The sequence below is a fragment of the Poeciliopsis prolifica genome, unplaced genomic scaffold (assembly GCF_027474105.1).
Source record: "Poeciliopsis prolifica strain line A6 unplaced genomic scaffold, Auburn_PproV2 SCAFFOLD012, whole genome shotgun sequence".
In the NCBI taxonomy this organism is placed as follows: Eukaryota; Metazoa; Chordata; class Actinopteri; order Cyprinodontiformes; family Poeciliidae; genus Poeciliopsis; species Poeciliopsis prolifica.
This window is the reverse complement of record NW_026562387.1, coordinates 7,884,529-7,910,901: the sequence shown is the minus strand read 5'-3', so window position 1 is coordinate 7,910,901 and position 26,373 is coordinate 7,884,529. Positions and strand designations below refer to the sequence as shown.

At 37.3% G+C, this 26,373-nt stretch overlaps 1 protein-coding gene across 2 annotated transcripts in view; it reads right to left on the bottom strand.

Moving 5' to 3' along the window:
- cntnap2a (contactin associated protein 2a) overlaps positions 1-26,373 on the bottom strand; it is a 266,864-nt gene that overhangs the window by 31,540 nt on the left and 208,951 nt on the right. For both annotated transcript variants that reach the window (XM_055037488.1, XM_055037489.1), the window contains exons 18-19: positions 14,366-14,536; positions 5,241-5,459 (exon numbers count right to left, since the gene is read on the bottom strand). In XM_055037488.1, coding sequence (XP_054893463.1) covers positions 5,241-5,459; positions 14,366-14,536 — 390 coding nt within the window. The remainder of the gene's footprint in view (positions 1-5,240; positions 5,460-14,365; positions 14,537-26,373) is intronic.

The window sequence follows — 26,373 nt, the reverse complement described above, 5'->3', positions numbered from 1 at the left end:
TCTTGCCCACACTTGATGCAAGCATGCACATGCTAATGGGTGCATGAACGTATGCAAAACTACATACTTCAGACAAACACATTCAAAATGTGCCACACACAGCATACCTGATTTCAGTGAGTCAATACAACCATGAATGGGTTGCCTTAGAGTGTCAATAGCCATTTTTATAAAATGCTTCCATTGTCATTCTGGTCGAGCATCATTACAGTCTAACAACCCATTAAAATGGACAAGGTAAGGGTGTTAAATAGATGAATTTGAAGCTAAATGACTAAAGCAATAAACAAACTCATAAACATGCACCTACAGGTATCGATTTGAATATGCAAGCACCCTGACATAGGACAGAAATGCTGGTATGCACACACATATACATGAACACCATCATTAACAAGAGCCATGGGACATTTTAGGGATTCAAGTCTCCAAATTGGATCTTCTTGCTTAGGGAGAAATAACAACCTGAAAAGGAAACTTGAATGTGCAAATTGTTTCCTCCCTCAACAGCATTTTCACATAAAGGAAAGAAAAGAAACTTAACTACTTAACTGCGGGTTCATAGAAATAGAAAGACTACCAAAACAAGCATTGGTTCTCTCCAACCAATGCATCATTCAGAAATCAGGATGCAGGTGGATTTTCACCTGCTTTCTCCACTTCCAGTCTCATAAAGAATTACACTCTTAGTAGACCTCTTAATTAATCTATTTTGTAGCACTGATTGGCTGGAGGTTTCTGCCACCTGTTTACCCAGGGCTAAATCAGTCTCTGATTAAACGGACAGCAGGCTCTGATGCCTGCAGAGACTGAGGCAGGCACGTACACACTAACACGTCCTGAAGCACAGGTGCGTCCTGCTTCTTTATGGCTCCTAAATGCGATCTAATAGAGCTTGATGGAGAGTGACTACAGTCTGTAATTCAAAAGTGTACACACGATGTATCAGTTACAAATGATATACTTAGGTAAAACTGGAAATGTGGAGATGAAACACTTGATCCAATTTGAAAAAATGGCTTGTAAATAGAAAAGAAAAAGAAACATAAAGAAACTGTTTCTCAATTTTTAATGCAAAAAAAGAAAATACAAAAGCCAACTTCTATAAGATCAAACTGATATTAAAGCTTTGCTACTCTCTCAAAGGCTATGAAAAGGTTAACATAGCTAAAAGGGTTTCTCACAAGAACCAATCACCTCAACCCAGTCAAATTCATCAGCAGAACATCCGATGCAGAGAACTTCTGCTTGCTTTGCTTTTTAAAGAATATTTAGGACAGATAGATGAACAGAAATAGAACAGACCCTTTGGGAGAAGATGCTTTGGACAGATTAATTCAGGATTTGTAGCATGGTAGAAGATGACAGTGAGCATGATATGCTTTGAGGCTTTTTTGTAATGTCTGAAATTTATGATTAGACACTGAGTAAACTTCTCAATCCTCAACATAACATAAAAGAAGATTCCTCTTCTTCACAATTTTTGATATTACTTAAAACTTTGAGACAATATTTATCTGCCTTAAACACCAATAGTTTCAAAACACTATTCTTGGGAAGTTTACCAAATTTGTTCAGAAACAAAATCAGCCTGCAAATACTAATTACTGTCCAGGTACATGGAGCTCTACAAGCATTATAATGCGATGTAAAAGCATTACTCCCAAAGATTTTCTTCGTTTTTGCGTTTTTGATCAGTTAGTGCATTTGTATGTAATGCTGATGACCTAAATAAAACCCAGTGCAAATAAAACCCGGTGACTTCAAAAGTCAGTCTATGTATTTATTGGCCGTGAAGAAGTAACACCCCTAACCCAAGTTAATCTGAAAGAAAAACAAACAAAATCCAGTTTTCAAAAGACAGTTTCATTTATTATTTGAAAAAAAAAAAATCTATCCAAACCAACCAGGCAAAATAATTCCCCATTCTAATCCTCTCTACCAAAACATGTTAAGCTTATGTACACTTGCGCTTTGTCACAGGACAATGACTGACCCAAGCCTACCAGGAAGTCAACTCTTAATGCCACAATAAAAATCTTGACGTGATTTAAATCTAACTAAGAAGCTGTGATATGACCTTAAACATACCATCTCATCTTAAAAATCCAATTTTGCCACAAAATTGGCAAAATTCCTCCACAGTAATGCAAGAAAAGCTATAATGTGATCACTAATGTTGCCGCTAAGGATAGCACAAGCAGCTATCAGATTTAGAGGCTGAATAGCTTTTCAGAAAATGTTGGTTTAGATAGTTTCCCTAAATGAATTAATCATTTGAAAACTGATTATTGGGTATATTTTGGTAATCTGTGTCTGATATTAAAATTGGTGTGATGATCTGAAACATATGTGAAACAAACAACAACAAAAAAAGTGGGAACAACAAATTGTTTTTCAAAAGTCTAGGGTAGATTTGTCATGTAAGTTACCTAAATTTAATTATTATTTAAATTATAATGTCATGTTATCTTTGAGTTTTACAACCAGCATTTTATAACTCAATATAATACATTCACATCTCTGTAGGAATATTTCTTGTTTTACAGATAAAATGTTACCTACTGTCTTGACAGGTGAGTGCAGCTGGTTTTCCTGTGATGGGTGTCACACATGCAGTGAGCGGTAACAAGCAAGAGGCCAGTCCATGCAGACAGAAGCAAAAAAGAAAAAAAAAAAACAACAAAAAAGAAAAAAGACAGACAGCACAATCCAAGCATGAGAGAGCTCACACAAAAAAAACAGATTCATGTGAGAATTAATCAAAACGGAAATGAAAACACAGATGGTGGCATAAAGCTAATAAAATGCGGCAGGATTTGCAGCTACGTTCATGTATGAAGCGGAATGGGAAGCTAAAAGTTAACAGTGTGAAGTAAATGGCGGCAAGCTGATAGTGTAACATTTACTTTCAAAGCCATTACAGCAAATGAGCCACTGTGCGGTAAACAGTAAAGCAATCAAACGCTTGACAAGGCTTGTATTGATTAAGAGGGAGTGAAAGAGGTGATAAACAGACAAACATGAGACCAAGGTTAGCAAAATCAAGCCTAATTTTGTCTTTAAAGTGCGTATGAGAGAAACACGAAGATCAATCAAACTGATTGTATTTGTACAGAACATATTTCAGGCTAAGATCAGTGCAGCAGAAATCAGTTGTATTCACAGCCTGCTTCCCACTATTCTTTTCAACATTCACATCAATAAAAGGCAAAGACAAGTGTGAAGTGGCACGACATGTTCCATAACAAGACACAATCAAGTGAGTCAGGACGAAATCTTTTTGCCTGCTGAGCTCTTTCAGCTCTGTACACATCTCTTCATCAAACACTAAAAGATCTCTATCCAGGGGCCAAACACCAGCCCCTTCCTGTGACTGCATGGGTCACTTCCTGGGACTTTTCAAGGTGTTGCTCGACTTAGGATTAAGCAGAGATTAGAGACTTGATATGAGGCGGCCCTGTCACCTTTGTGGCTCTGGCTACACACAGTCCTTCCCTTGGTGAGTTAGGGATACATGCTTGCAAAGAGAAGAGATGGATTGCACTACAATCACAAACTTCATTATATTTTATGAGAATGTTTTGTGACACACAAAGTAAAACACCAAGTAACACATAACTGTGAAGTGGAACGGAAATTAAATATTTAAAAAAAAAAATAAAAAAAATAAAGAAGTGAGATGTCAGTTTGTGTTCAACACATTTAGATATAAAGCTTGGTAGATTGTGACATACTTCTTTAATTTTCAGAAGATTAATAAAACAATTCTTCAGATGTTGTTTGAAGAATTGCTTTAAACTTCTGAACAACCGAATGTCACTATTGTTCTCTAACAAATCTCCAAGGATTTCACAGAACCTCTAGCTGTTCATAGAGAAAATAAATTACACATCATTTAATTAGGTGACAGGAGTTTCTACTGAAACGTTTTTAGGTTTATCAGAATAAAAGGGTCTGTATACACATTTGATTAAAATTTCTTTTCAGGAAAAAGCAAAGAAAAATTTAAAGTTATGTAGCCTTTTTAGTCCAGTTTACAGTTTTGTGCTACTTTGTGTTGGTCTATCACATACACAGCCAATAACAACTGAATGAAGTTTACGCCTGTGAGTTTTGAGAAAAAGTTCAAGGGTATAAATACTTTTCCAGTAGATCTGCAGGTTGCACAAAGACAAAGCCTTTCTCAGTTCTTTCCATTTCAATAAATGTCACTGTGAGCAGAATGGGTTCCTGATAAGAAGATGATGTTCCAATCAGAGAAAAAAATGATGAGAGGATGGAATTATGTTACAAACGGGGATCAGGATGGTGAAGGCTATCACATCGGGATGCCTGATTGGAAATTTCAGCAATCTCTTTTGAGCAGAACTTTTTTTTTCATGAGATAGTAGGAAGTCTCAAACTTGCCTCAGCACTTTTTCTTCTATTCGCAAATCCCTAACACTCTCTCAGCCCTAAAGTTTGCAGCGTAGAACGCTGAAGGCTCAACACAAAAGACAAACTCAAGCAGAAGTCAAGTCGCAAGGTAAAAATAGGACAGATATTCTACTTTCTGTATTTATAGTGGGCTTAAAGCGTAGAACATAGACACAACAGAAGTAACCCAACTTTCTTCCCCCATCACTAAGGAAGAAGTTGCTCCATCTAGTAATCAAATGGTTCAGATTTTTCTTTGCAATGTTAATCCATAGCAATATAAATGTGTTCTTAAGGTATTAAAGTATTAATGAAACGACCTTTGCAAAAGAGACAGTTTTGCATTTATTAAAACTCGGATCACTGAAATGGATGACTTTCCAAGGATGAGTGTGTGTCTACATATGTGCAAATGATTAAGGAAAACACATCGTTGTGTTTTTTGCGAGTCTGTCCTGCAGACTTTTAATTAGTGGCGGCTGTGGCTAAGCTCAATGGAACGTCTTAAAGGGCATTAAAGCTGGCACATCTTTAATTTATGGATCATTCAGACGTCCTGAATGTGGTTGTCTCAATTGGAGGGCAGCAAAAGTGAAAACAAAGTTCACATATAAACCTTTGTTTTAAATAGAAATGGAAGACACTGAAGTTATTTTGTGTTATTCAAGTTCTAGACTATGTGTCCTTTACAAAGGCAACAATAAGTGTTCAGAAAGCAATAAGATGTGTGCACAGCAGGCACACATCTTATTGTCTGCTTACTCTAGAGGAAAACATGATTGTTAATTTTGTGAGTGAGAGTGTGCGTGTGTGTGTCGTACCGACGTAGAGCTGGCTGAACAGCTCTAGCCGAGTGTGGCCCTGTGCGGGCGCGAGTCGGGATGTCTTGTACACCTGGTCCACCTGCAGGACTGCTTCTTTGATGTTGCGTTCTGCCATCACACGATGCCACTGGTCGTCATTGAGAGGTGTAGAAGAGTGAACAGTCAGCTCCACAGGTCCGTTGCCAACATCGAAAGAGAAGGAGACCACTGTGGGGGCTGGAGAAAAACAAAGAGAAACCTTAGTTTCAAGAGTAAAGTTGTGACTGGCATGATACAACACTGCAAAATGTTCAAATCCAAAACTAGTTGTTCAGATGTGGTCCAGTCGTAGACATCCAGTCAGTGATCTAATGCCTCATTTGGTTCAGGTCCATTCATTTGCCAGATATAGATTTCAGTTTTGCACAACACGACTGCACACAGGGCCAATCCCACAGGACGTCAATTGGTGTCAAGACCTGTTGAATTTGCATATTAAGACGTCGTGTTGCAGCATTTACTGGTCCTGTTAGAGACGGCAAAGCCATAAGATAAACAGGAAATTGCAAATATACTGTATATGTATAATGAAAAAAAAATTCTGCTTAAAGAAAAAGGAAAAGATGGCCTTTTTAGTTGCCAATTATAACTTTATTATTTCAGTAAGACTTGACTTGAGAGATTTATTTTGTATTGATAAGTTATGTAACTGAAGATTTCAGTTGTGTGGCAGTAATTAATTTTGTTTGTTAATTGCTTGCCGCAGACCAAAAGGGGGCAGTGTTCTTCCTTGATGGGTGTACCTCAATGTAAATCATTCATTTATATTTCTGATTCTCTGTGTTTGAGTGATTGACCTTTCAACCTGTGCATTTCAGATGTTGCCAGTCCATCCTAGGAAAGGTTACCGAGGAACGACTATTTAGCTTTGACTTTATAAGTATCTGCTCATTGTGTGTAACGGAGAACAAACACCACTTCCAGACGCATTTCCAACTATATCTAAATCTGATGACGTTATATAAATAGTTCAAAAACACCGTCCACATTGCTTTGAAAGACTATTTGTATTGTTTGAACTTTTACTTATTTTGGCATGTTACAACTACGGATGTGTTAATGTGTTATTTTTTTTTTTTTACAGTCGCGTCCTTCTTTGTGTTTTTAGAAGATAAAGAATTGCACTTTTAATGAAACAAATAGCTTTTCGTTTTTAACACTGTCTCTTTTGTTTGTGAACAAACAGCTTTGCCACACCTGTTAATCACAGATACAGTTCTTAAATTCAACTCGCCCTTGATAGGTTTGCATGTGTGTCTGTGTGTGTGTAAACCATAAAAGTTTTTTGCAGGCAGGATTAGCAATATGCAGCTATATTAACTATCACTGTCCACTTTGTGAGAGTTTTCAGGTGCTGCTGATTCTTGTTGCTGCTAGCAAAATCTTGGCACTCAGCGTTGCATCAGTTTTTTTCCAATGGTTTGTGAAATTGCAAGAATCTTTTAGTATTCTTAGTTCCTTTTCTTCCTGCTGTTTCACCATCGCTTACTGGGATGTGCAGACGCAGACTGATGATGTCATTTTCTTACGTGTTTCTGCAGTTTCACCACATTTCAATGAATAGAAATGAGTTTGAGTAGATGCATGTGATATCAAATGGATACCACCATGCTGACAAGAATATCAGTGCATCCCTTGTTACAAGGACAATTTTCAATAAAATATATTGGAATTTTATGTGGTGGGCCTGTTCTGACACATGTTTTAATATAAACCACTCGGTTGAGGTTCTCAGCCAAGAATATTAGCTACTAAATAGCTACATTTTAAAAGATTTTATTATTCAGTGGTATCAGATTAAAATGGTCTAAATATATCTGTATGCTACAAATAGAAATCATTAAATACACAATTAAAAATATCTTTTAGTTTGAGGTTGTAATGTGGCAAATTGTTGTCAGGTATGAAAGCCTGTAACAGCTACACATATTTTTCAACTCTATGACATTTGACTTGCTAATTTTCTGAAAGCTTGTCGCAGCAAAATGTTGACTTTTTACTTGATAACTCAAATTTGCAACACCAAAAGATGTAAACACTTTTTTTTTTTTTTTTTTTGCTTCTAGCGAGCCAATTTTCCTTCTGTGTATTAAAATTGACTTGACTTCTTTCCAAATTTTGGAAATACTGTGAGACTTATGCATTCTGGGTGCCATATTGTTGCTTCTGGCATCGATGTACTGCGCCATACTGATGATTAATCGCTCTGTGTTGTGCTGGCTCATTTTTGCTCTATTTGCCTGTGTATTTCAGAGGATAATTTTGTGTATTAATCAATAGGGAAATGAACTTTCTTCTTTTGTTTTGCCCAATCAATATTCCTGGCCTTTTCATATCGCTCTCATCTAATTATATCTTTTATCATACAGCTATTTCTTCCAGTGTTTGGCCTTGCATCCTTTTCACAACAAATTTAGTCTCTCCGGAGTTTTTATATTATTTCTATTTACTCATTTTCCTCTCACTTTTTCGTACTTCTTGCTCTTACAGAATTCTCCCATTTACCAGCGCCTTGACCCTTTCTTTCCTTCGTCTGCATGCCGCTGAAATCCCTCTTGAAATTCTTAGCAGTTAGCTAATTTGCAGGCAAGCTTAGTAAAATAGAGAATATTGAATTTTGTAATTCCTTAGGAATGTCTCTTGTTCCGTTCTCAATGTCAAACAATAGGACTGATTTAACACCACCTGCATTATCAAGTAAGTTCAAGGATAACCTAAGCAATCATTCATGAGCCATTTACATTAAGACAAAGCAGAAAACAAGCAGGTGAGTTATTAATCTTTCTATAATCTCCTGTAGTTTTCTGCAGCAGGTATTGCAGAATTATTATTTTTCTAGTCAATTAAGGGCAGTGGGAATAATGAGAAATTCTCATCATGTGTTCATCTGGCTTTCCAACTTTCATGATTTATTTAAATATTTTCTTTCCCAGGTTATATGCACTGGAATGAATATTGGCTAAGCAGAATTGAAGGAGAATTGAAGACATGCACAAAACATTTCCAGACTCTGTTTTCTAATCAACCTTTCGAGAAATGTTTCTAAGAAACCATTGTAGATTCACCAAACTCCCCGTCAACATTTTCAGTGTTTGAAAGTGCAAAAAATTAATAGGAATATAATTTCCGATCACCCTTAAGTTGATCAAACGAGAAAAATCAGTCCATAGTTCTCAATCGGCTTTAATAAATTTTTTTATTTCAATGTATTCAAACCTTGACATTGCTGTGCTTGTCTCTTTCTAAAGCTAAATCTATGCTTAGTCTCTGTGGCGTTTCTGCTGCTATTATCTGACAAGTGTTGCTTTAGAACTGTGACAAACCGCGTTAACTGTGGGCCTCATCTGTCTGTCTGATACCCCACTCTGCTTTACCTCTCCAGCTCCTTTGGTGTCTCCTCTCTGTGTTGTGCCTGTTATACTCCTTATCTTTTGTGCCTCTGCTTTCAGAAAGAGTCGATTTAAATGACAGTCCTCGTTTGATTTTCTTTGATTTGTCAAACAAAGCTCTTATTTGGAGTGCTGCACACACATAAACCTGAAGATCTACTACATCTCACCAAAAGGCGAACAAAGAGGGATTGTCATGGTTAGCCGTTTTGGGCAATTTGAGTGTTTGATTTGAGATATTGGTATTGTTTAGATGTTATATTGTTCATATTTTGATGACAATAGCATCTGTGAACCCTGAGCAAGTCAACCTTGTAAACTAGGACCCTTTACCTTTCAACTAATTTAAGCTCAAGACTGAGACAGTTGTAGTCCTTTCTTGACGCATCTCCTGCCAGATCAACAGGATGCTTCCCTTCTTGCACCTGCTTCCTTGCTTTTTTTCCCCCCATTACAGACAAAGCTTTGAATATATGCAGCCTACCTGCTGGTATATGGCAAGAATGAAAAGCCTGTAACTTGGATCCATTTTCTCTTTCTCTTGCACAGTCTCAGTGTGTGTGTGTGTGCCATGTACTGTGAAGAACATCTGTTGTTTCAATGTCATACATGCACAAGCCCCCCCCCCCAATTATGGAAGTGAGGGATTTAGCTCCAAGATGACAGCTGCTGATTGCTGCTTAAAGTTTATTCGTTAAACATTTACAATATATGGCATTTGACAGCCTTTAGTTCCCCGAATTAATGATGTCTGTATCCTCAAACAAGCCTTGAAGGTAGAGAGGTGTGATGCACTAAACAGGAAGAAAATGACAATCACATAGACCCCAGCGGAAACATAACTTCAGCAACTCTGTATAATAATGCTCATTTGTGTGTGCAGGTGTGTGTGTGATCTACAAGTTTTATTCCGGTGGGAATAAAAATAAAAACCTTCTCATAGTACAGAGTTTGTCTCATCTATTTGTGTAGATGAGAGAGATGTCAGAAGGTAATTGTGTGCGTAAATGCAATTTTCCATTGCTGTGTGTTTTTATTCATGCTTGCTGCCCCGTATGTGTCTTTTTGTATGTGTGTGTGTGTGTGTGTGTGTGTGTGTGTGTGTGTGTGTGTGTGTGTGTGTGTGTGTGTGTGTGTGTGTGTGTTTCTTGAGATTTAGGTTCGTATTTATCTTTTCAAACAAAGGCTAAAAGAGCCAAGTTTTAAATTATGCAGCAGCATGGCACAATCGATGGATGATAAATCGCAAAAGAGACCGTGGATGACTTTGAGTAAAAGCAGCACTGCTTATGTGGGAATGTTTGTGTGCACTCGTGTGTTTGTCTAACGAAAAGTTCAGTCTAGCTGTTTGTTTGTTTTTCAGGCAGCTGGTAGTGTATTATCTGTTTGATCTCTTTTCTGTTGCGCTTATTACAGCTTAGTTTTTGTCTTATTCGGTTTGTTAGTCTTTCACTTTTTCCCAACCTGCAAAAGACACTAAATCGTAAAAGGATGGAAACCACGCTTTTCTGAAAGCTTAAGTCCAAGTGCAACAACAAAAACCGACATAGCTGTGACAAAAGTAACATTTAGATTTGAGTAAGAAAATTCACTCAACCAAAATGATCCCTCAGCTCCAACTTTTCTCATTTTGCTGCAGAAGTAAAAATCTGTTTTGCCATCAAAGCACAGAATGATGGCTGTTTGTTCACATTTAAAAGAAAGAAAAACTTATGACTCCCTCTTTTGAAAGTATTAACATAATATTTTTAAACTATTTTCCATCCCAAACAATAGGATACATTTCTGCACTTAGTTAATTAGTAAATAGAATCTATTCATGTGTAAAATAATCTCAGCATAAATATAGTTGTTCTCTGATCTGTTTTGTGTGCCTCTTCTTGCTGAAGAACAATTAGTGAGTATGAAGAATGATGAATATCAAGGGATACACCAAAGAGGTCAAGGTTACACTGTAATAAAAACAAAGCTCTCACACAGCATTAAGTTCATCATCAAAAAAATAAAAACTTACAAATTTAAGAAAGCATATGGCACAACTGCAAATCCACCAAGACATGAAACTGATATCAGCCAAGAAGAACATTAGTCAGAGAAGAACCCAAAAAACCCTGAGCAACTCTGGAGGAGTCATTGAGATCCACAACTCAGGTGGGAGAATTTACTGATGGGACAGCTAATAGGTGAGCACTCCACAAATCTGGCATGTAGAAAAGAGTGGCAAAAAAAAAAAAAAAAAAAAAGATCATATATTGAACAATACAAGGGGTATGAAAGCTTTAGAAAGGAATGTTTTGTAAAACAATTACTAATATTACTAGAGAAAGTTGCACATCCTGATTTCAAACTTACAGTATTTTGTCTTCACTTGAATAAGGCTATGACACAGTTTGCAAAACTGAGGTCTCCAGTAGGAAAGGACTTTTCTCTGCTGGATACTAAACCTAAATATAACCTCTGGGTAAGACAGACCATGAGGCCTTTTGAGAGCTGAAAAAAGTGGCATATGGCGCATACTTTCCCTCAAGCCACAGAGAATTCAAAAAGTCAAGCACTTGTGTGTTTGGAGACCTTCCTGAATGTCCTCGCTTCTGTCACTGGTCCACTTCTAAGTAAGTCTTCAGCATTTCCTCACAAAAAAAACATTATGTATTCATCCTTCAGTGTAAAGATTAAAAGAGGAATATGACTTTGAGCCTGCTGAGGTGAAAGTAATGTGTATTTTCTTTTTGAAAAAAAAAAGGTTTTGTGAGCATATCAGTAAATGTGTGTTTCAGTGCTTTGAGCCCCTGCAATGGCAAAGCCCTGCTAGTCTAGTTTAATGCTGCCATTTCATGCCCTCTCTGGATTGCAGCAGATAGAGTTTTGCACCAGCAAGAGGGCAGAGATTATGTGTGCGCGTGTGCGCGCGAGTGTGCATATGAGCCGTTTTGCGACTATGTGTCTAAACGTGTGCTGCGGGGCAAAATGCAAGATGATAGCAATGGAGGGAAGAGAAAAAAAAATCAATGTGGGGGCATTTCGAAAGCCTCGAGAGAGATATATGTACACACACACAAACACACGCTCACACACACACTGCAGCTGTGACAGGTTGACTTACTGTCATTGTGTTTTATGTACGTGGTGGGAAGACATGCACCAAACCAGAGTAGCAATTTCTCACACTGTGGTTATAAAATTAAAAATATGCATGAAACAAGTGTTTGACTTGTTAAGGAATTAGAAAAATAAAAAAGGTTTTTCACCACATGTGCTAAAAGCTCACCAACAGACATTATTTGGTGAAAAGGGTTCAGACTAACCTTTAACAGATCATTTTTTTAAATTACTGTCTCTTACAACATGAGATTTGCATAAATTGCCCAACATCGTCTGGAAATGGTCAGCAAGCAACTCTGACCCAAATGTTCGAATCCTCCTAAAGCACAAAAAACACGCAATTAACCACTAATCGACTTCCCCGCTGTGCCAGAATACAGTCTCACAATACAGCTCTGTGATTAATTTGAAAAGATTTTAAAACAGCTGATGAGAACGGTTCCACTGTGGGAGCAGGGAATTTAATCTAAACCACTGAAACAGATCATAGGAGCTCAGAGCGTGACATGTCAGCCATAAGACTCTGGGAGGAGAAATGCGACTTTCTTTGCGTCATTTGAAAATGCATCTCCTCTCTTCCACATTCTCTTCTATTTCATTTATTGTTTAATGGGTATTTTTATTTAGAGGTCCAGCCGAATAAAGCAACAGCGTTCTGAGAAGATAAACAGCAGCGATCAATCAAAACGTAGGAACTACTGACAGGTATTTGAGATTATTGCAATGTTTCTACATAAACCCACATGTCCATCACATTACTGGGAAAGAGGATGTCTTCTCACAGTCCGTATACGCACGCCAAGTTTTAATTTGAAATATTAAAAAAAAGAATATAAAAATAATACTTTCCCTTCTACTTTATAGTTATGTGCTTATTGTGTAGATCTTTGTGGGCTTCACAAAAAAACAACAAATAAACACACTGAAGTGTGGAAACTTTTAGTATGAATACAATTTTTACTTTGACCTTATGTTGACCTTTAAAAGCACTATTGTTTTGCTTCTCCAATAAATCTTTGAAGCAATACATAATATTAATTTCCAGGTAGATAAAATAATTTTGCCTGTCTAATCTGGGCTAAACCGTGGCACAGTTTTTCACCTTGCTGCCTTGCAGCAAGAAGGTCCTGCATTTGAATCCCGGTTTGGGACCTTGTTGGATAAAGTTTGGATGTTCTCTCTTGGTATTCTGGTTACCTCCCACTTGACTGGTTGCTCTAACTTGCCCTAAGGAGGGAATGTTTGCATGCCTGATTGTTTTGCTTGTTTGTTTCCATGTTGGCCTACTATCTACTACCCTAATACTGTTGGAGATGGGTACCAGGACTTTGTAAGGATAGGTCAGAGTAAACAATGAATATGTGATGTCTAACTGCTGTTTTTAAAGTTTGTTTGTTTTCAGAAGCTGTCATTTAAATTTGTTTATTGTATATTTATGTTTATGTCTCTTTCAGCACCGAAACATCCGAATTGCTCTTTTCTGGTTACTTTCTGTTTGACGTAAGAATATGCTTCCCTTCCCTTCAGTCCATTTATTTTCTCAGCTGTTTTACTGAACAAAGTGCAGACAGTTCCACTATAGACTTTCTTGCAACCTTGCTTTTTCCAAATCATAGAGCTTTGGTCCCACAGCAGAAAGCTACATCAGACTTTGCTAGATATACGGTTTTCCACCCGGTCAGAGATTTTGGACAAAGTAACGTTTTTGGATCTGTGAGAGTTCATTCCCAGCACTTGAGGGAAAAAAATAAAAATAAAAATAGGCAACCGATTTGATCATGCCAGGTTAAGAAAGTGGAAATTTGCAGATAATATATCTGCAGGTTAACTCTTTAATAAACAATCTGTTTATTGACAATAACTTGACCTCTTGAGAACAACAGCATGTCAAACAGAACTGCATACGAAAGCTTCAGTCGTCTTTATTGTTTCACTCAGGCCGAGAGTGTCTACTTAGTGAAAACCTTGTAAAACTAAGGATGCTTTCTGCTTGGAACTACTTTGGTCTCTTTAAAGTGTCATGCAGCAAGTAAACACTAAGACACTAAGAATAAACTCTGTTGACCGACAGCTCTAAATCAACCATGTCGTTTGACTTTTGTGTACGTGGACGTCTGCATGTGTGCTGTGATTTTCTTTTTCTTCAGATTGAAATTCTTCTCTACACACAAAATTATGTTTTTTCAGAGATGGAAAAATGAAAAGAGGACAGACAGTAAAGGTGTGTGAATGTATGAACAAGGACTTGTGTTATGTCATCCCTAAAAATTTGTGATTTGGTTAAATAGCGGTTTATAATGGACATAATTATTGTGCACACCAATTACCTTAAATAAATGATTGCTCTCTCCCGCAATCACACAAAGCGTGTGGTATAATCAGGAAGGCAAATGGTAGCTCGTGGTGTATGTGTGTGCGTGTGCTCTTGCATAAAACCTTTGTGATAGTGGGCATGCGTGTGTAATACGCCGCGCGTCAAACACTGTCTGCCACTTGGGTGGATAAAGATTAGTCTCAAGGATATAGAAAAATAAAGGCAAACACAAAGAAATGACTCTTCTGCACTCGCAGTGCATCTCAAAAGCATCTTACACTTGAGCTCCAGGCGGATAAAGTCAGTGTTGCCCAGATTTTCCAGAAAGACGCCGTAGGGAGCGCTGGTCTTGAAATAGAAGGAGATGTCAGCGCTGGTCTCTCCCTGAAAGGTGGCAAAATGCAGGTAGGATGATGGGGTGGTGAAAGACGCCGCATTCCAGTAGTTATCTGTGGGGGGCAAAAAAAAAGAGACAAGTTTGAGAAATAATTCTCTGTCGCAGCCACTATAAGCTTCATGAAGTCTGTGAAAAATTAATGGATTTGACAAGCAATGTAGAATTAATTTCTTTTTAAATAGCTAAAATAACCATTTTAATTTAAGAATCATACTTGTTTTTTTATTTCTCATCATTTCATATCTCCTTTTTTATAATGGTTTTACTCCATAATATTCCATTTCTTTTCTGAGGTTTTGACATAGCCTTCAATTTTATGCAGATTCAATAGAAATTGAAACTAAGGTGATCATATAAAAAAAAGCTTTCAGCTTTCTAAATAAGGTCCCGAAAAGACAAAATATAGCGCGCAGATGGGAGATTTCAGGATTTGCAATAAGTTTTCCAATGACTTCTGAATAAAAGGAAACCAAGGGCAACAAATGAAGACAAACTAGCAGCACTTTGAACAGCTGCTGATGAACTATCAGACTGTGGTTGATGAAGTGACTCTGCTGTCTGCTCTTCCCTCTGTCTCGCCCCCATCACTCAAGGAAGATGAAGAGTATTGGGAAAACAGTAGGGGCAGAGGAGAGCGCATGCTGAGGAGAGACGACATGAGAAGTGGTAAGAGGCATGAAAGAGAGGATCGAATATTGAAGACAGGATGGAAAATAGGGGAGAAAAGTCATGGAGAGGGCAGGCGATGTTAGAAAACGCAAAGCTTGGGGCCTTGTGAAGGGCAACAAGAGGAAAAAGTGAAGGCTGTTGCGTTATCAGCTAACTGAGGGCTCTTAGATGCCTGAGTGTTTTTGACCCTCACCTGGAAACAGCTGTGTAGGACTCGAAATAAGAGTCTGCCCTTACATCACTGAAACTAGCAGTAGACTTGATTTCCCACAAATCTTCATTTATGCGACAACATTAAATAGCTAGTTGCCTGAATATATTTTCTAATATCTACATCAAACTTTGATACACACCTAGACAAAATCAGAGCTGAAACATGGGAAACCATTAAACAACAACAACAAAATAAATAGCTAAAAGATTCATGTCACCTTTGCGGGTGCAACAGAGATCCACAGCTGAGTTGGAAAACGCTGTCAACATGACAACGTAAGCGTACTCTACAAACGTGGCCCCTATGGACAAGTGGCGAGTACAAACAAATAGGTAAATGAAAGATGATAGAAAGTTAATTTTGGATTTTGGCACACGTCATGTACGAGAGAGAGCAAACATGAGAAAGACTATAGACTTGAGACAAAAAAGAGACTTTTGACCAACGTGCAAAATGCTATGTGTGACGGGAAAAACTAACACTGTGCTTCACCCTGAATGCATCTGGAATGTGTTGGGGGCAACATTGAGCCAAGGGAGGCTTTTCAACAGTAGGGTCATAAAAGCTGGTCATAACTGAAGAAAGATATATGAAGCTTATTATAAGGAAATACATAAATAAAATATACAGTATGAGAAGTTATGAATATCTGAGAGTGGAGCAGCAGGAAAACAACTCAAGATTTAGAGCTTCAGCAACAATTGAGGGGGTTTAGAGCTAAGCATTATTTTTTAGAACAGTCCAAGTGGCTATTCATATGCATCTTCTAACCCACCCAACAGAGATAAGCTGCTCTATGAAGATGAATGAGGAAAATCTTCAGTCTCTGGATGTGCAAACTGTTAGAGAAATATAGGCATGCAAATGTGATGGCAGTGAAATGTAATTCTGCAAGGTATCGACAAGTAAAAGGAATGCAAATGCAGAAAACACTTTTTGTATTAATAATTGTGAAAAAATCTGGAAAGCCCTTTGATTTTCCTACCACTTAAAAACTGTGTTTCTGTTGGTTTATTACAATTCCAATGAATTACAGAAACGTTTAAGGTTGTAACCTCAGCAAATTGAATGACTGCGCATCCTCTTGCACATAGACCTTTCTGAATATTGCGTGTGTGTTTGTACTCTTGTGAGTGCAGGTTTTTAACAGTGTTTGTGTGTCTCCTGCTTCAGTGTGATAAACATTCCCCCGACAGACCTGTGCTCCACCCCTCTCCTTCATGCTGCACACTCCTTTCACCAGAGGCAAGGACCGATAGCAGCCAAGCTCCCGCTTACACACACACAGACATGCACAGACAACAGCATGCTGATGCGGTGTTTGTGATAAGTGTTTGAAGTTGAAATATTATTATTATTTTTTACCAATAGCTAAACAGGGCCAATTCAAGACCTAACCCAAAGACGTCTGCCTTGGAGAAAAGAAGCAAATAATGATGCATGTACTTTGCTATTCTGAAATGAATGAGATCAAAAATGTAGGCAGCAGCATAGTTAGTAGTGAAAACATTAACAACCAGTAATAACTTGTCGGTGATTATGAAATGCACAACTATAATGACAAGAAACTTTACAAAATCATCAGTAACAGAGCAAAAGTGTTCCAATGTAATTCCCCACACAAGTTTCTTTTTTTTTTACACTTCCGCCAACTTCAGGCCTCGAATGCCATTTTTATGTCTGATTGAATTATCGTTTGTGTGTACTGAGACAGAAAAGACACTTGGATGCAGAATTGTTGTTGAAGGAGGGGGAGGAAACGGGACGAAAGAAGAAGACAAGTGGGAGGAGAGCGAAACTGCTCAAAAGCGATTCATGGGGCGAGGACCAAAGGAGAACAAAAGAATCAAAGGGCTGACAGAGAACCAGAGTTGGAGAGAAATCAGTGCTGGAGGAAACAGCCAAATGATGAACCTCTGACTGCTCTTGTGCCAGAATCACAGATGTAACTGTTTGGCTAGGCACTGCTGCACATTCATCCCTCCCATATTGAAATATTTACCAAACAAATTTCTTGAACACTTTGGGAGAAAAAAAAAACAACAACTAAATATTAGCTTGTTTAATATGATTCCAAATATCCATCATACGAAGTAAGGCTTTATACACAGAATGAAACACTGACAGGAGAAAACAAGCTTTTATCAGCAGGCATGTCAATTTTAATTGATACAATCTTAAAAACTAATTGGGCTTCTTTGATTTCTCTGCTGTATGGTAACAACTTCTATGTCACAAACATAAACACTCTTTCAAAAAGAAGCTATTGATGGTGCCTACTGTTTTACAAACCCATTTCTAGTAATTGTTACTCAAGGTAATGTAAAACATGAAATTTCCTTTGATCAAATCTATTTTTTGGGTGTCCTTCGGCTATATGAGGCTTGTTCGTTGTATTCTGAGTTTTACCTTCAATTTGTCTGTGGTCCATGTTGCCAGACAGATTAATTGTTAAAAGCAGGCCTTATTACAGGCACACATTACTGCAAAATAGATACTATTCTATTTTACAAGGATGTGTGTGGATACTTTGAGGACTCAAAATGTTTCTTTTCAGAGAGAGAGAAAAAAATCCCAACAATTTGTGTAAAGCCCAATCAATAAATGTGAACTCACAGAGGTGCCAGGATGTAAACTTGGGTAAGAATAAACATCCTTGTTACTGAACAAATCCAAACTAATTTAGCCACATTTGCAGAGTGTTGTGCTCCGATTTCAGCTGCTGTCTTTCTGTCAGGATCTGTAAATCATGAGCTAAGGTGAGGTTTTAAAAATTTGTACTTTTTCTTCACCAAAACAGACCAGAAAACAGACTCCTAATCTATTCGTCTCTTGCTGTCACTATCACTCATGAACAAAATACTGAGACACTTTCTGCTACCCTAACTCCTTCACACATTCTGACACAGACAGCACTGATAGTCCCCAAGAGTAGGGGAGCAACAACCTTTGCTGCTTACCACCTAATGAACACCACAATTCTATGTTGTTTTCTTTGATCCCTGGAGTCATTAAGCGAAGCTCTGTGTTACACAAACACTGAAAACAGCTGCTGACCTCGAACAGAAAGGGACCTGTATCAAAAGACAAAACCCCAGCCCAGTGAACTGTGGAGAATGACACGATGTGAAATAGAGTTCGAGGTGAAGTCAGGGTCTGGAAGCCAAGTGGATGATTCATCTGTTTGGGCTTGACCAGATGGGTCACATGCCAGTGCCAACAGATGGTAAGGATGACTGACTGCACCCGCCACAGGTCATTACCACGGACACTTTAAAGCAGACAAACTACGATGGGTGAAATTAAGTACACGCGCTATCACATTAGAATTACAAATACTGTACTTGGCTGGAGAGTTTGAGAGACTGCCGCCATGACCATGCAAAAAAGCCTTTGCTCCTTTAAAGATTTCTTCTGGTGTTGATTATATACCAAACTTTTTCAGATTGCAGAAGACATTTTAATATCAGTCAAAGACAACTAAGAAAATACAAAGAGATGTATTAAAATTGAAATTTATGAGGCAAAATGAATGCAATTTATAATTGCCCTTTAAACCTGAAACAGGTTGTGTGACTATCAGCGGGAACGACTGCCATCGGACATTTGCCATAAATGGTAATGACTGCCGAAATCCTGATCCACTGTCGTTTAGTTTAATTGAGATATATTGGAGGGTTTTCAGGTACGGCTTGGCCCACTAGAAGCCCTCGTCACACTTGGATTCAACTTACACTTTAATTTGGCTTCTTAAAAACCTTTTTTTTTGTTCGAGCCATTCAGAGGTGAACTTATTGGGGTGCTTCAAGCTTACTATCTTGCTACGTAACTGCAATGGAGTTGAGCTTAAGGTCAGAAACTGTTGTCGGAGCACTCTCGGAGTGATTATGGGAGTTTTATCAGGAAACGATGGGTCCTGGTATTTCCTGGAGTCTCAAAGCCTTAGAAATTTGCTTTGTGAACCTTTTTCTGATTGATAGAAGTTTATTTTTTTTTATCTTTCTTTACATTGAGGTATAATATATTCAATTTAAGGTCTTTTAGCCTACGTCTCGTTGCTAAATTGAATTCTGGAACAGCAGAGTTTGTTTCTGATTATGTGTATAGTAATTGTCATCGTTTAAAACCTCCCTTTTGATATGAAAATTTCTTAGATCACTTGAAACATATACATGTGGCAACAAAAGCAAAAGCAGAGTAAATATCTGAAGGGGCAAATGATTTTTTAATGTGTTTGTGCTTCACATGAATTCTTTACCATTTTGTTGGAAATTAATTTCCCTTTTTTTTGTTGTTGAAAAAGAAAAACAAACAAGCACCAAGGCATCTTATCTAACTTTTTCAATTACTTCTTATTTTTTTCACGCCACATACTTCATAAGTTGCTTCAGAAAGTATTAATCAAAGCACTAAGAATAGTCTCGTCTATGCAAGGTGCCCCTAAGGGCACGGATCAGGAAGGGCTGTTGAAAACACTCACACCTATGAATAGTTCTGCAAAGTGCTCAATGCTGGCATGTCAAGCATTCTTCCTCAATCATTTTTTAATTTCCACTGAGACCTGTTTTTCATCTCATTTGTGTAATTGAGTCATCTGTGGCCTGTCATTCTATGGCCTGGGCATGGTATACGCAGGGTAAAAGTAGCATTTGAATGTTCACGTAATTAGTTTGTGCCTGTCATTTGAGACCCTTATCAATCTTTCTTTGTAATTAAGTTGCTTGTCATACATTTTTAGCACTAAACTCTCACAGCTCAAAGTTGCACCAATGGAGAAATAATTTAACGCACAGAGAAAAGAGACCCCTTCAGACATCTTCTTCACAGCAATTTTAGTAATCTGTAAATAGATGGAGTATCTGTAATTTTCATAATTATATATGATTGAACAAGTCTGAGATAGATTTGTTCCATTTAATCAGGTAGGATTGTTCAGATTGAATTAAACATTTCATAAGAGATGCAAGAACAGTTTATATTTTTTGAAACTTCTACTCGTAAAAAGCAAAAAAAAAAAAAAAAAAAAAAAATGTGAGCGACAATACATTATTGAAACAATCAGTGTAATACATTTTGTCAGGAGTGATGAATGAACACAGCTGTAATGCGATTTACAGCTCTTCTCAGGTAAACATGAAACAGCAAAGTTAGGCCAAGATTAGGACGTGCACATTAAAAGATTTACGCACGTTTGTCTGTGCTGGAGCTTTGACAGTAAAGCATTTTCGATTTGTTCCACAGGCTGATTATTGCTTCTTGTCATATACTGTGAATTTCATTAGTAGGGCTCGTAGCTCATAATATGTGATGCAACATAAAGAACGGGATATGGAAGTACAGTAATGATGATAAATGACAGAGCAGAATAGTTGAGATCAGGTGCTAATATTAAAGTTATAAAGCAATACTTTTATAGTGAAAGAAAGACAGATAGCCTATAACTCATTACAGGTTTATAATCTAAGACTGAAAAGTTATACATAAATCATGAATGCCAGTCTTGTTAAGAAATACTCTCAAATGGTAGCTTAAGTCTGAAAAGTGAAATAAAGATGAGCTAGACAGTGGATTAAAGCTGAGCTTAATGTCACCTATGTAGTTGTATTTCCATCTGTAGGTGCAACCTTGAGTGCCTCTAGAAATGAAAGAATTTATGGCGAAAAAAAAAAAAACTTTCGTTCCTTATTCTTCACACATCTTTAGCCATAAAGGGATAGCGTAGAGTTTTTAAAGTCTGCACTGAATCACTGCGAGTGAGCCAGATAGATAAATACAGCAGTCTCCATCACTTTAAAGCAGAAAGTGACTCAATACCTGCCACCAAAATATTTTATTTAACTTTCCTTATGTACTGTATTTTGTGTGTATCTCAATTGTGCTCAATGTTTCAAAATTAGACCAATAAAGTTATTTTAGAACAAATATATGTTCTCAAAGACAATATCCATATATGTTTCATTCAAAAGTGGGATTTTGTTATGTTTTCTACTTGGTAGCTTCTGGATTACTCTTTTTATATACAACTGATTCCTGAATCAAAAAACAATATTCCGCTAAAATCCCTAGGGTATTCCAGTGAAAGTGTGTTTTTTCTTACAGATGTCTTAAAGCAGACATGTTTTGATCAGAGTTGAATATTGCCTCTTGAAGGTTCAGACATGCAGCATATGGCTTGGTATGTAACAGTTAAAAACAAGCTGTGTGTGTCACCTCCAAATGACAGCTTCTTAATTATCAGCAGGTCTGCTCGGATGTGACTCTGCACTAATTTGGACGCCCCTGGTGGTCTGCCTCCGTTCTTATCAAAAAGAGAAAATACATATAATGACCATGATTAAAGAAGTGGAGATTATCATCAGCTTTACTTTTTATTTACAAGCAGATTCTTTTCTCCCTCTCAGTTTCTTTATAGATATTCGGAAACATTACGACTGGTAGCTTCTGGCACTCTTCCAATTGTATGGGTTCTGCTCTCATTTTCAACTTGTTTTGTAAAGTCACTTTTGCTTTTTTAGTGTGTCATTGAAGACTGAGCTGTGGCTAAACATTTTAGTTTAATATTCTTTTCCAGTTTTCGAAGCAATTGAGTTTAAGTTACGGATACACACACAATTTCGCCGAAAACAATAAAGATCAAATGTTTGCATCCTTTTGGATAAACCACAAGTAATTCAACATGGCAAACTTGATCTGTATGTAGTGTGTCTGCCATCTTTAGATACAGCATTTATTACACAATGCAGGTCTGGCTAAAAAACATTTCTCTTTCACTGTGAGGTAAGATGACTCTCTTTTGCGCTTTTGTCCAAATTCTTAAAGTTGTTATGCTAATAGTTTTATTTATTTCATAACAGACTCAACTCTTTATTTAATACAAATTTAAAATAATTGACCTCCATGTTTTTAAGTTATTGGAACACATTGTTGGATTAATATTAATTACAGTACAGCTAATTATCTATGACTTATTATCATTGACCCTAAAGTGGCCATTTGCATTGTTGGAAATGTCTTAATATAGGATGTTCATGTCATCAATATGGCAGACTATGTAAAGGCTGCTTCGCTCCATTGATTTAATTTTTATTTATTTATTTTTCCTTACATTTTTATCAATTGAAATGTCCAGTCCCTTCCAACATCAATAAGGGAAACTACTTTCTCTTCGTCTGCCCGAGATTGTATGAGCTTCCATTAAAGTAGCCTGGAAGATGGGATTCATTAATGAAGCAGCATGTAGAGGCACACACATGCACATGTGGATGCACAAAAAATAGTTGCCCTCTTAAGGCTGCGACACACAAAAAAGACAAGAACAAAGACACACAGGCCATCTCACTGAAACTTTCCCTGTCTGCTCAAGACATTAGTCATTTACATATGAAAACCCATTATTGCAGCAGTCAATCGTCATTGCTCTTATAGAGACAGAGCTCCATCCACAGTATGAAAAGCATCAATCATCAGAGAAATACCTATTCATGTGTGGAATTTTTAATATATATTTAATACGCCTTAATGGACCAATATATAATGTATGCTTCAGTGTCTCTGCCAGGACCATGGAAAAATGTAAAAGAAAAAAGAAAGAGTCATCTTCATTGAAAACTTTGTTAATTTGGTCACTCAGTATGAAAGCGGATGACTCTGTTCATCTGTCACACACAAAGACTCATACAGGGATAACTAAGTAAGACAAAGAGAACATGGCTTCCTCTGAGGGACAGAAAGATTCATCTTTCATAATTGTGTTTGTCACATTACTATATGATACACTCCTACACACACAAACAGATGTGACATCATGGGTCATTAAATCATTGTTTGTTGGATTGTTGGCAGCTCTGTGATGAAGGAACATTAGTGAGACGGGCACCAGGTTGTTGATGAGGGGACCATAATCAGTGCGACACCAGGGAGGAGGAGCGGCAGGTGGTCTGTCATGTTGGGCAACCTTGACAGAACCAGGCCACTTCCTGTCTCCTGAATGAATAGGTAAAATGACTGATCAAGACAGAAATGAGTGAAAAATTAAAGAGAAAAGAAAAGCCGTATCTACAGTAGGCTACATTCTTTTAAACGCAGAACCTTTTCGCTATAGGCATAGCTCTATCCTATTATCCCTAGCAGTGTGAAAAATGAGCAACCAATGGACTTCTTTATGAAGCATTATAGCATTGAACACGCCTGGTGCTAAAGATTCATGGTCCTTTTTTTTGTTAAAGGATATTACTCCCCCTTGGAATATGCTAAATAGTAGAAATAGAGTTGTATTGCTCTTTTTTTGTTTTCCTTTTGTATGTGGAAAAAAACCCCATAAAGTGCAGAGAAAAGCCAAATATGTGGCTAATACATTTCAAAATCTGAATAAAATTAGGTGTGCTGCATAAGCAGGAAAACATGCTTTTGCCTTTTAGCGTATTGTTGCAGAAAGTTTTGGGTTGAGTTTACGATCCAGAAGTATAAAAGAACATTTACAACCAGTCCGTTACATGCCAAATAATAATAAAACAAAGTACCTTTTCAATTGATACCAGTTTTCAAAGTGGCTTCACAAAAAGGCAAAAATGTTTCATTTGATGGTAGATGCCTCAAACAAGAGGATGTTTTTGTGAGAAAAGATATTGACATTTTTCCAATCTGACACGCATTAGTCTCTTTAAGCTTCGTGTTAACTTGACACAAATAGTGTTGCTCACGTTAAAAACACATTTACTGAAAACAAACATCCCCTTTGTTATGAGAGCTGCAGCGTTGAGTTTCATAATTTCCCAGATACTACAAGAAAAAAAAAGTCTGCTTGGCCTGAACAGTGAAACTTGTCAATCACATTAAACATCTCCAACTCCATCAGGCGGGGTCACTGGGACAGGTTGGGTGCTTGGCTGCTTTCACACTGTTAACACAAATTGTTTCCATATTTAGATAATCTAATCAATAAACCTACACATGATGTCAGAGTATTGGAACTCTTTACAGAAATGATAAAACAATGTATAGAGAGAAAGTTACTAACACAACTTAAAATCAAATATAACAATGTGGTGATCAGAATGAAAAATATGAGTAAGCAATACCCTATAGGAAGTATTTTGCAGAACATAGTGAGGGCAGCTGCAAAGCTTATTGTATGTGTTTATATCTCAGTTCTGAATTGTTTCAGAGCTGCTGCAGGAATGTGTGTCCACAGTGTTAAAATGTTCAACAGCTGTCAAAGTAATGCAGTTAATACCACAGGACAGATTTTATATTTTGTCTATTTTGTGGTTGTTTTTATCCATTTTGTTTTGAACTTCTTTCACACTCGTCTGATGGATTATTTCAGAGCGAAACAGTCTCATTTTACAATGAAATGACATTAAGTCAAACTGATTAATTTGATAATTATTCGAGAAGTGTTGCTCATATACCTATAATACAATTTCCACCACAAACCAATCCATTTTCAAAGTAAGGGCTTAAATAGAAGATTAGATACTTTTCAGTTGGTTGCTCCCAAAAGACTTTGAAACACCATGAAAACTTTAAGAAGCTTCAAGATACAGTAAAACAACCCATGTTTGGTGAGAAACTGATCAATACCACAGCTCTGAAGGAACTGTGAATGTCTTTCAGCTAACCCAAAGTCTAACAGAGAGGAGAATGTCAACACTGATTACAAGGAGAGGAGAAACAAAAGTGCTTCATCTATCTCTCAGTCAGTGTGAGCATTCTGCGGTATTGAAATCAAAAAAGGAGAAAAGAAAAATGGCTTCTACATAAACTTGAGCAGAATATAATGATGTGGCGGATGAATGGTTAGTTAGGAGTTAGTGGAAAAAATTCAGAGAGTATAATTGCCTACTTATGATCATTATCCCACCAAACACACAAATATAGAAATATTTCTCTCAAAATAAACGTGAAGTAAGAATTACTCCGAATAATTTGCACTGAGAGTGTGAGCAATGTTATTTTCGCACTGAGGTGCAATCCTCGGACTAACAGGGGTATGTCTGTTTTCTTTCTTTTTCTTTTATCAAATAAATTGTCAAACAATTAAAAGCAAAACGTTTGAAAACATTCCTCAAAGCTTGATAGTTCACTTCATAGGTGGGCAAGAAAACTATGAAGTGAACTATCCTACAATCCTACAATGCAAACTAAGACCCCTCCAAAGTGAAGGCTGCACCACAAATTAAATCATATGGCAAAATATGAATGCTTTCAGGAGGGTCTTGGAAAGGTCTTCTGGACAAATCAACTACACAGCCATTACAAATAGTGTTTTGTAAGTAAAAACACTGTTGAGAGACATTAAAAGCAGCATTTCTGGGTCCTGGGTGCTGTGTAGAGTCTGATAGCAGGAGTGGCAGCTTTTCGATGAGGGGTTGCTCTACATCCTTGTGTAGCTTTTGTCATTAGAGAGTTTGAAACATAACTGGTCTTGCCAGTCGTTTTCCAAGGCTGCAGCCTTGTGATGCCTACGTTTCACTGGCAAAACTCCAATTAAAATATTATTACTCTTCTATAACTCTGTATATAAGCTGTAATTTGCATCTCATACTCCAATTTCTTTGGCTTCATATAAAAAAGGTCTCACTAAGCAGCTGATTTGAATAATTCACAATTTCCATGTCAGTATATCTAATTTTGTTTACTTTTGCTGCCATCTTATCAGACATTTAGTACCTTATCATTTGTAGTAACTTATGCGTGCTGTAACCAAGTTGTTGTTGTTTTTTTATTATTATTTTGGTGCAGAGGTACCATAAGAGTAGAGTAAACGGGTTTTTAAAAAGGTTAGGTTCATTTGTGAAAGTGAACAACACTGACTCAAACTGTAACCCACATTGCAGTCTTGGTCCGCTATGGAACCGAGTCTACAAGACTATAGGGTGTGGAAATGCCCTGAAAGAGGATATTTTAAATACGTGTTATTAGTGTGATGAGACTCCCAACAAAAGAAACGTCAGGGTCTGAAAATGGATTAAGATTGCTACTGAGAGTAGATAAGCTATTATTTT